This window comes from Amaranthus tricolor, chromosome 3 (assembly GCF_026212465.1).
Source record: "Amaranthus tricolor cultivar Red isolate AtriRed21 chromosome 3, ASM2621246v1, whole genome shotgun sequence".
Taxonomy (NCBI): Eukaryota; Viridiplantae; Streptophyta; class Magnoliopsida; order Caryophyllales; family Amaranthaceae; genus Amaranthus; species Amaranthus tricolor.
This window is the reverse complement of record NC_080049.1, coordinates 2,604,336-2,615,459: the sequence shown is the minus strand read 5'-3', so window position 1 is coordinate 2,615,459 and position 11,124 is coordinate 2,604,336. Positions and strand designations below refer to the sequence as shown.

General features: G+C 30.2%; 1 protein-coding gene across 2 annotated transcripts in view; it reads right to left on the bottom strand.

Annotated features, from left to right (window-relative positions):
• The window catches only part of LOC130808103 (nuclear pore complex protein NUP214), a 36,969-nt gene extending 32,150 nt beyond the window's left edge, over positions 1–4,819 (bottom strand). Inside the window, exons 1-3 of one of the 2 annotated variants that reach the window (XM_057673554.1) lie at positions 4,337–4,819; positions 4,052–4,260; positions 1,624–1,789 (exon numbers count right to left, since the gene is read on the bottom strand). In XM_057673554.1, the coding sequence (XP_057529537.1) occupies positions 1,624–1,789; positions 4,052–4,260; positions 4,337–4,556 (595 nt within the window). In that variant the 5' untranslated portion in view covers positions 4,557–4,819. Of the gene's footprint in view, positions 1–882; positions 996–1,623; positions 1,790–4,051; positions 4,261–4,336 lie in introns of those variants that run through there. The other variant, XM_057673556.1, reaches the window with a different exon arrangement.
• Positions 4,820–11,124: the final 6,305 nt, after the last annotated feature.

Below are 11,124 nucleotides of genomic sequence, written 5' to 3'. Positions count from 1 at the left end.
AAAATTTACTTTCTGAAAAAAATATATATTTTTCAAAAAAACAAATATAATACAAAGTAACACGTTTTTTCCGAAAAGAAACATCTTTTTATGTAAAAAGTAGCAACTTTTTGTGAGTTTTTTTTCAGAATTTTTTTTTAAAGTAACACTTTTTTGCCTAAATGTATCATCTTTTTTATTAAAAAAAGTAACACATTTTTGCCTAATAGTAACATCTTTTAAGTAAAAAAAAGTAACACATTTTTGTCAGGTAGATTGGTTCTCACGGTTTTTATATAAGGATGGTTCTCACTAGACTTCTTCCAATAATATATATATATATATATATATATATATATATATATAAAGTTTTGGTTCCTCACAAGTTTATCAACACTTGACAAGAACTTTAATCTCGAGCATTTAACTTTCAATTCAAGTCTTATGTGGGTTGTTTAAGAGTTAATATTTTGCTTTAAGTTCAAGAAAATGATTTAATCACAACTTGTTCAAGTCAAAATTAGTTCAAGAAGAGGATTTAATCACAACTAAGAAACAATCTATTTATAGGAGAAAAATATCCCTTGTAGGAGGTGATAGGTAGCTTGCCAGTAAATTTGAGAATTCTACTCGATCCATTGACTTACAAACCAACCCAAACAATATATATACAATTCAAATACTTTTATAATTGGGTTATTTTGGATTTTACTTTAATTAGGATAAATTAATCAAAGAGGGTTAAACATATTTTAAATAAGCCAATAATAATTTATTTATTTATTATAGTACACCAATAAAATTTTAAATGCTTAAACAGGGTCGGCTACAAGAGTCAAAACAAATCAAAATTAGTGATCATTAATAACAAAGGTTATACAGCCTTATCCAATATTGTCTTACTTTGCATTTTCTTCCTTTTTTATATGGTCTCCACAATCCTCTTCAAACCTCATCCACAAATCTAGTCTCATTTATTATCATCCACTCATTTCTGCAATCCACTTGTTATTTGCCTAATTCACCAAACAGATTTGTAGTTACACCTCTATGTAGACGAGCTAATCAAAAGAGACAAAGGGAGTACTAATTTACAACTACAAAATCAATTTCAATGACCATCCACAAACATATTGCTTCGAAACATTTACTTCTACTATCTATTGTCATATGCTTTTGCAAATCTCAAATTTTCATTGAATCTTAACTCCTTAAGGTTTACCTATTTACCTTGTAATCCTCTCAAAGTTTCAAGCATCCACTTTTCTAAATGGTTCATTTTATGGTCTTCGTTGCACATGGTCAAACCAATATAAAGGATTTCTATTTAAATGTTTTGGACAGTGGGAATCCAAAACCATGTCTTTGGTCTCTTTTATATCTTCACTTAGAATTTTATCCTATAAAATATGTCCATTTATCCACCTTAACATATGCATCACAGTTACCATTTATACTACAATTATCTCTTGTAAAAGCAAGAATTTGCACCGCATATAATAGTAGTGGTCTAATGCCGATATGGTAAACTTATAGTCACCTCTAGTTTGGTCATTATGGTTTAATTTATTTTGAATAATTTTTCCATTCACAATGTATAATCTTTCTTAAAAGCTAGTAAAAAATTTAATAACAAACACTAACCAGCATCAATATCATCCATCACTTGCTTAAGAGAATTGTTTATGTCTCCAAGTAGTAGTTTCCCGCTTTTTGTGAGAACAACAAAGGAAGGCTCGGTCTCTTTGATCCAAAGCATGTCCTTCACATTATTTGATTCAACTGAACAAGAGAATAAGGGTTTTGTATCCTGCACATTTCAATGCAATTAGCCCTAAGATAATAATTGGATGCTCCACATAGACATTAACATTAACATTATTACCCTCATCCCTTGATGGAGGCTTTAGATGGAAGAAGGGCTCAATTGTATTATGTATCAGGTATACAATATATTAATCTCACAATGTGTAGCAGCCAAATAAAACTCTAGTAGTGGTTGCATATCAAAGTTAAAGAAAGGCTAGGATAGGGGCTAGCTAATGGGTAACCAAAAAAATAAGTCATGTTCACGCATTTTGTTGAGGTATTATACTTTTATGATTTTTCCTACTAAAAGCCAAAATGTAACTACACAGAGAAAAAATTATCTCCTAGAAAACAAAAGACGCAATTAAAGGTAAATACACGAACCAAAATACTATCAACGCAAAATCTACACCGTGTCCTAATATATTAACTTCAAGTGCCATATTTTTCTTTTCTTTGAGTAAGAGTAAATAAGTTTAAGTAATTGTAGAAATGTATACAAAAAAAGCAATAAAATATCCACCAAAAAAAATCAACAATGGACTTGTTAAGCACAACTTCACGTCATCCAAAGCGACGGGCAATGAATCCAATAGATTAAAATGGGCAAGGACCATCACCAAATCCACACAAAGCTACACGACCACTCTTCCTACTACTCCATTTCCAACTACACACCCAAAGATGACCAAGAAAACCAATCAAAATAAGAACTTTCTTTCATTAGTCAATACCCTCAAAGTGTACATAGACAGATGGCATGTCATTAAGAAAGGCATACAAACCACCTAGAAGGCTAAAACCTCAAAATTTCAAAATTGACATTCAAAAATGTAAAAGGAAAAACAATAGTTTACTTGCTCCACGGTATCAACAAACAAGTACACAGAATGTTGATACTTGAACATAGAAATGGAACTTTTACAAGCTATTTTGGGCCAAAATCACGAAAAATTTCCCCGACACAACTAAGTAGGACACTTTGAAATGTATGACACATTGTACCCAACATGGATACACGAATCTGAGTATCATAGAAGTACATTATTCTCTCCAACTAGAATATGAAACAATAACTTTAAATGATATCCTCTCATATTAGAACCTTAATAACAACTTCAAAGATGAAAAAAAACAATACCTTGCTAATTAATCTCGTCAACACACATCTTCTAAGGATGGTAAGGATTTGGACTCGAATTGGATTTTTCACATTCCAACTTTGTTGAATAGAAGTACCTTTTTTCAATCCTATCCTTGACTCGGACTCGAATTATATTTACTCAAAATTTGCTCCGATTCGGGCTCTCGAATAAACGGCAAAGTCGGATTATGATATCTACTTTTCACGCATTATATTCATTCAACAATATGCAAACTCACAGCAATAATGTATTTTGTATAGACTGCGATTTGTCCAAATTCTACTTCACAAAGAAAAATAATCCAACCAGTCCAACTTAGAAACTTGAATACGCTACTTTTTGCTCAAATTCTATTTAAAACAACACGCAAACTCACACAGTAACGTCCTAGAAAAATCACATCGACATTTTAACAATGTTAGTCTCGATGAACATTTTAACAATGTTGTCTCGAAGAAAAGTATTTTGTGAGGGACACAAAAACCACACTCACTTTTATATATAAATGTAAATCTTAGGAGATATCAATTTGTCTAAAATAAACTAAAAATTAAATATTTCATAACGTCAGATGTAAGATGTATGTTGGATTGAATCGGAGTCGATAAGACAAAAAGACTCAACTCTAATTCAGAGTCGGGCAATATAATTGGTTTCCAAGTCTGGCATTGTTTCATCTGATATGAATTGGTTTGTTTTTTTCATTTTGGGGTCGGATTCAGAATGAAATGCCATCTCTAGCAATCAACAAGGGTCAAAACGAATACTGCAACAACTAATAAGGGAAGCATTTGATTCCTTGTCATTATAAACAGTTGTATGCCCGCTTAGACTTCACCATATGTTTTGAACTTTGTCGTTCATAATCAAGAACATTCTTACATATTCACAATCACAAGTATCCCTACACCAGGATACCAAAACGATTACACTTTGTTTCCTCCACATACAAGCTACCAATGAGACTCCATTGAATCTTAATTCCCGTTCATAGTTTCCATAACGACTACACAAAGAACTCAAAACTGACGTGCAAATTAATGAAAATTAATAATTAAAAAGCTAAATATTCCTCAAAACTAAAACCTGACACAGCAATTATGGAGCAAAAACCGCACCTGTTTGAGGAGCGAATCAACGGAAAAACACTGAATTTCTCCTCCGCCAACGGAAGAAATCAGCAAAGAATCAACGGAAAGAGCCAAAATAGAAACCCTACCAATATTAACATTAACAACACTCAATTTCTGAATAGAACAACCACTTCCTTTATCCTTAATCTCTTTAGCAGCATCCACAACATCCTTGATTTTCGCAACACAAAATCCTGCCCATATTTCAAATTTTAAGCAAAAATTCCAATAAAAAGAATTGAAATTTCTTCAACAAATTATTCAACTTACCGGAAGAATGAGCTACAAAAACTAAACCAAAACGTTGAGCAATGACCAAAGGTTTCGAAGGAAGATCATTAATGTCGTAACTCGAATCTTCGGAAACCACGGAAATTTTTTCACCAACGCTGCAGAAGAAATAATCACTCGTATCGAAACTTTCTCCTTGTAGTTCTTCTTCGACATGTAAGGATTTCGTGTTTAAGTTGGAGTCATGTGAAATTGCCATTGTTGAAGCTTTAGAAAATATTAAGGAGAAACTGAGAGATGAAGACAATCCCTAATTTAGGCGGGAATCAGGAGTTGAACTGTCTGACTGTCAGTATGTATCTGAAGGCGGAAAGAAAGCGAGGAGTTTAGGAGGCGGAAAGAAAGAAAGCCCTTGAAATATAAAGTTTTTTGTGGAAACTCCGGAAGGAAAATGAGGCCGAATGCTTATGGTGGAATTTTAGTGGGAGTTATAAAGTACAAAAACTTTTAAGTGATTGTTTGTGATGATATTAGTGTGAAAATAACTAATTTAAAATATTTAAAATTATTAATATTTAGAGTAATGGAAAAATTGATATGTAATGCATGAAATTCAAGTTGGATAGCTTAAATACAGAGTAGCCACTAGCAGGGGTGTTCATAACCGAGTATCAGGTATCTAATTTAACAGCCTGTGTTCTAAATGGGTCGGGACACCGGGTACCCGATTGCATTTGTGACATTATATTTTTTTTTTGTTAGATGAAAAAAACAAATGTAATAAGATGAAGCAAACAAGCTAAGATAATTCATGTAGTATTATTGCTTCCTTATCAAATGTCATTCTAAACAAGGCATTTCCAGAGACTAATGGTTCTCAAAGATAATGTCACAAATGCAACCTCTCTGTTGTTCTTGTGGCTCACTGTAATGCTCCAGAAACTAGAATTGTGGCACTCTGTATATGCTTTGTTGTTCTTGTGCCTTTTTAGTAGCTTTTGGTCAATTTTCAAAGGATGTTAGTAAAGTTTTCAAAAAATCAGTGCTGGTAGAAATTTTCACCAATATTTAAAAAAAACCTCTTTATATTATAAACGGGTCATCGGGTACCCGGTTAAAATTATTTTGTAGCCCATGATCCGATCCGGTTAAGACGGGTCGGGCATCCGCCCCGTAACTTATAATATTTTTGGTTTCATGACCCACCATTTAAGATACAGGTCGGCGGGTTGGGTTTTTTTGAACAGGCCTAGCCACTAGGTGTTATGTGACAGATTTTTCTCGACTAATTAAAAGGTAAATACTATTGAGTTACAGTTCGACCCGTCTTGTTGTACGGGCCAGAATGTTGGCCAGTTAAGAAAATGTATGAGTATAAGATGGACATAAAAGAGTTGCGAAGGTTAAGGTGGATGTGTGCATGATCGATAAAGTTAGGAACCAAGTTTTGAATGAGGGTTTGGGGGTTGCACATATCTCTACAAAGATGTGTAAATATAGATTGAGATGGTTTGGACAAGTGTAAAGAAAGTCCATCGATGTGTCTGTCAAAAGGGTGGAAAGCATCATGGTTGGCTAAATGAGAAGTCACAGCAGGCATAAGAAAACGTAAGAGGAGCAAATTAGGAACGACATGAGTGAGTTGCATCACTCTGAGGACTTGACTAGAGATAAAACTAGTTGAAGACGTCGTATTTGTATCCTAAACCTTGAATAGTCACCTACACCTACACCTACACCTATACATATGTCATATATGTCTTATTTATTATTTTGGCTACTATAATTGCTTCTTTTTTTTTGTCTTTTTATTAGCCTTAATTTTTATCTTGCATTGCATTCAGGGTTTTTTTTGTCTTATCTTATCTTGCTTTGTTTTCCTTAGTAGTTCTTTCTCGAGACAAGAGCCTATTTGGCTGCATCCATCGTTATGTGTATGATTTGTTGTTTCCTATCTCTTTCTAGACCATGATCATAATTTATATGAGTGGATTACTCTAGATATGATGATGATGATTAAATTAATCTATATGTCCCTCTTATTTAGCACCCATTGCTTTTTGGGAGAAAATAAGTGGAAAGTAAAATTGAATTTGAGAAGTAGATAAAAAAAACAATTAGATGATAGAAATGAGTAGCTAAAATGTAGATAGATTATAAATTTTTTTAATGAGATTAAAAGAAAAATGAGACCACAGTCAAAAAATGAAATGATGCAAATTAATCATAAAAACTAAAATGGAAAATGGTAAAAATTAAGAATTGTCTCATAATATTCAGTATGCATAATATCTTCATTCATCATTTTTTTTTCATTCTTCTTATTAACATTAGTGCAAGCAAATATAGGAATTGAGAAAGAATTCTTTGCTAGGTCACATCAATGGTTCTTAATCGTTCATTTTTAATGTCTTGAAATGGTGAAGATTACTCTTTTGCAGTTGTTTATGCTATTTGCATTTGCAGTATATAATTTGCATCATTTATCGTTCATTGAGAGGAGACAAATTCGAAAATGGTCAGTTTCATCATCCAAGTGACCATTTAAAGTAAATGGTTTAATTATTTAAAGTGTGTTTTTTAAAGTAGTAAAGTATGTATTTTAACCATTTAAAGTATGTATTTTAATTACTAAAGTAGGTGTGATTTGTTAGTTCATTCACATTGCAAGAAAATAAGTAGGCATTTTAACCACTAGTAATAGATTTTTATGTTATTTAAGTAGTAGCTTTCAATTTCTTCATGTTGCACGATAATAAATAGATACTTCAACTACTTATAGTAGGTGATATATAGTACTAAACCAGTAGTTTACAATTTTTTTCATTTTGCAATATATTAAGTAGACATTTAAACTACTCATTATATGTGTTTTATGATATTAAAGTATGAGTTTTAAGATCCAAAAGTATATGTTTTAAGATACAAAAACAGGTGTTTTAATATACTAGTTGGTGGGCACATGCCTTACACCCGCTCCCACAAAAAATACTATTTTATTTTAACATTTATTTGAAAGTGAAATTGTTAACCTATAATAGCTTAACTAATTAGATTGAAGATACAAATCGAGATACAATTTAATTTTATTGATATTATAGCTTACAAAACATAATTTAACTCGAATCTATAATACTTCACACAATCTACTGCATTACAATAATAGAAATACTATAATTATCAGAAATTAGTACGTGTTAGCAAAAACATATATTCAAGTATAGTTAAAATTTACACATATTTACAAGGATGACTAAGATTAAGATGCCACAAAGTTTAAGATGAAACTTATTGGTTGTGACTATTGTATAAACTACAAACCAACTTCCATCACGTGTTTGCATCCAACTTTTATGTTCCTCTTTTTAATTGATCATAGGAAGTAACATCCCAAGTTTTGGTTGCTTTGACAAATACCTTCCAAACAACAAGAACACACTTTCACCTTCATTATTAATAAGTAATGTATCCATAAGTCAAAGTTTCAAAAAAAAATAACAAAAAAAAAAAACAAAAAAAACAAAAAAACTACACTATCCCATTTAGTACAAAGTGAGTATAATAAATAATTATGTGTTCAAGAATTGTAAAATCAAAAAACAATACAAAAGAGTATACAAAGCTCTTTGAATGTTCAAGTAATGAGAGAAAGAAAAAGAATTTATGTTATGTTTGGAAATGATGATTTCATTTGAAAATTTGGAATTGGCTCAAATTTATTGTTTGGCGAATAAAAAATTTTTAAATTTGGATTTAAATTAAATTCCACTATTGTTTATAAAGTAGTTAAAGTTGAGAATTTGAGAATGACTACCCAAACCTTGTCATTCTCAAATTCTTCATTTATGATATCATAATTGAAATTCATAATTTGAAATGAAAAACTTGTTACCAAACACTACATTAAGGAATTCTAGTGAAAAATAAAATGTTTTATTTTGTATCTTCATGCAACTTTCACTATTTATATAATTGGCAATATATTTTGGTTGACATAAACCATTTGTAATTAATGCTTGTTTAATTGAATCTTTACTAATGGCTTTAGTAAAAAAATCAACCAAATTGAGCTAGTGTTCACATAATCAAGAGTTATGACCCCACTAGTGATAAACACTTGCACTAGGTTGTGCCTAAAAGCAATATGACGAGATATACCATTATACACTTGACTATAAGTCTTAACCAAGGATGTTTTGCAATAAAAATGAATGGACCCTGACTATATATGCTTTGGAAATATAGGTATTTCAAACATAAGATTCCTTAACCAATTTGTTTCATTTCTAGCAGAAGCTAATGTTATAAAGTATGAAGTCATAGTGAAATTGACTATACAGGTTTGTTTCTTTGGAAAACCATGATATGAGACTACCCATATAAACAAACACCAACCACTTGTCGAAGAATTATCTTCTTCATTAGTGATCCAACTTGCATCAGATTAACCGTTCAAAATTAAAAAATCTCCACGATAAGTTATATCATAATTCATAGTACCTTTCAAGTATCTTAATACTCTCCTAATCGCAATCGCAAATGCTATTATATGTTCACCAAGATTCTCCCTTCTCCCATATCCAAACCCCTTCTGTCCAAACTTGGCTGTGTTAACACCCATCAAAGTTTAAGAGGGGGGAGGGGGTGTTGAGACTACTACTCATAACACATCCCATGCAGCTGATAATCCCTTGCATTCTCTAACAACACAACTCAATGAGTTTGTTACTCAATCTAATAGTAGTCTTTATAATATTATTGTTTCACAAGCTAAACAATAATACAGTTCCATAATTTTTCTTCAATGCTTCTCCCATGGTGCTTAGTATGATTCTTGCATTTTAACATTTTGTGTATATGATGAATTAATCACCATATATTTTAATTTTATAATATTTTAGATAAAATTAGAAATATAAATAATTTTTTTAAGTATATTTACTATGACATGACATGTTATAAAATCATCTACAACCATCAAAATAACCTAATATTATCAAATCAACAATCATCGATAAAATATACTAATGAAAAAATGACTTGAGACACGTGTCACACTGTTATTAAAAATTCTCCTGCTTTTTTTTATCATTGACAGGGAAACTTTTGATATTAACTTGATATTTCGGGAAATAATTAACTCATTAAAACATGTAATATTGTTGATGGACTATAAATATATGTGATGATCTATTGAAATACTGAATTTCTTTATATAAACTAAAAAAAAAATATACGTGTAAATTTTTATTTTAACTTAGATAATAAATTATTATCACATAATGAATAAGCAAACAATTTGACTATTTTTTTCAACTAAATTCCCCCCTCCTATTGTAATATCCGTAATATTTAAAAAAAATTAAAAAATGAAATAAAAATAAAAATAGAAAAAAATAAATAATTAATAATTTAAAATACAGAAAATTAAATTAAAGAAACATTGTTAAAAAACCTAAGTTTCACGTTTAATAAAAAAAATTTAAAAATTGTTAAAAAAAAGTAACAAGTTATTCGTTTAATAATTTTAATATAAAAAAATAATAATTGAGTTTAGAAAAACTTATTTACACGCTACTAAAAAAAATTTCAAAATTAAACTTCCTTCCCCCACTTCCTAAAATAACTCCTCATTTAACTACATTATTCTTTCCACTCTTCCTTTTAATTCTAACCAATATTATTCCTCTATTATAAATTAAGCAATTTACTCTTTAATTTTCTTTCTTCTCCTCTATTTTAAATTAAGCAATTTACTCTTTAATTTTCTTTCTTCTCTTTTTTATTCTTTTTTTTTTATTCCTTGACCGTGTTAATTTTCTTTCTTCTCTTTTTTATTCTTTTTTTTTTCTCGTCTACCATTTGTCTTTCTTCACATCTATTATTATTAATTTCTTTTTGACCTTGATAGTATTTTTCAATCTTTAGACATTTTCTATCTACAAATTACAAACTAACAATTATACTTTGAACATTAAGTTCGTAAAAGAAGTTTGATAGGAGCATACATTTATATTCTAGGCTCGTTTCACAAAGTAATTCTCAATGTCTATCTAATTAGGGCTATCCCATTAGTATTATGTGTTAAGTGATAATTGATGTGTTTAGATGGGAAACGTGATTTTGTATGATATTAAATGTTTGCGAGCTTGCGACTAATTATTAAAATATATTAAATCACGTAAAGTGTAACACGAGGGAAATGAAGCTCTTATATTTGTTGTGATCCAAGTATAAGGGTGATGAACAGGTTGCCCTGTTTGGTTAATATAGCTGTCAACAAGTATTATTATTTTTGTTACTTAATATGATGTTTGGTCTTCCTTCCATTTGTTGTGATCCAAGTAGAAGAGGTGTTTTTGGGGTGACGACCTCTTGATGAAGTAGGTATAGGGGTAAAGCCTCGGCCTACTGGCGTTCTCATTCCCTCAAATTAATAATTAGATATATATATATATATATATATATATATATATATATATATATATATATAAATGTAGGATCAAATACGAAGGATTTTAAAATGAGAAGGGTGAGAAAGATTTTTGTTTGATTTTGTTAGGTTACCCGTTACTATATATACAAAAAATGATATTATATTATAAATTAAGAACATTTAAAAAATTATTTCATAATTACCTTTCTGTGTAACATAGTTACTTTTACAATTGTAAGTTTTTGGCTCAATCGTGACCATAGATTTTTTTAATTTTAATGAAATCAAGGGTGTAGAGTCCTTCTTACCCTTCTCATTTTCAACCCCTTCTCAATGGATCCCTCCTTTATATACATATTCAATTATTAATTTGATAGTTAATAATGACATG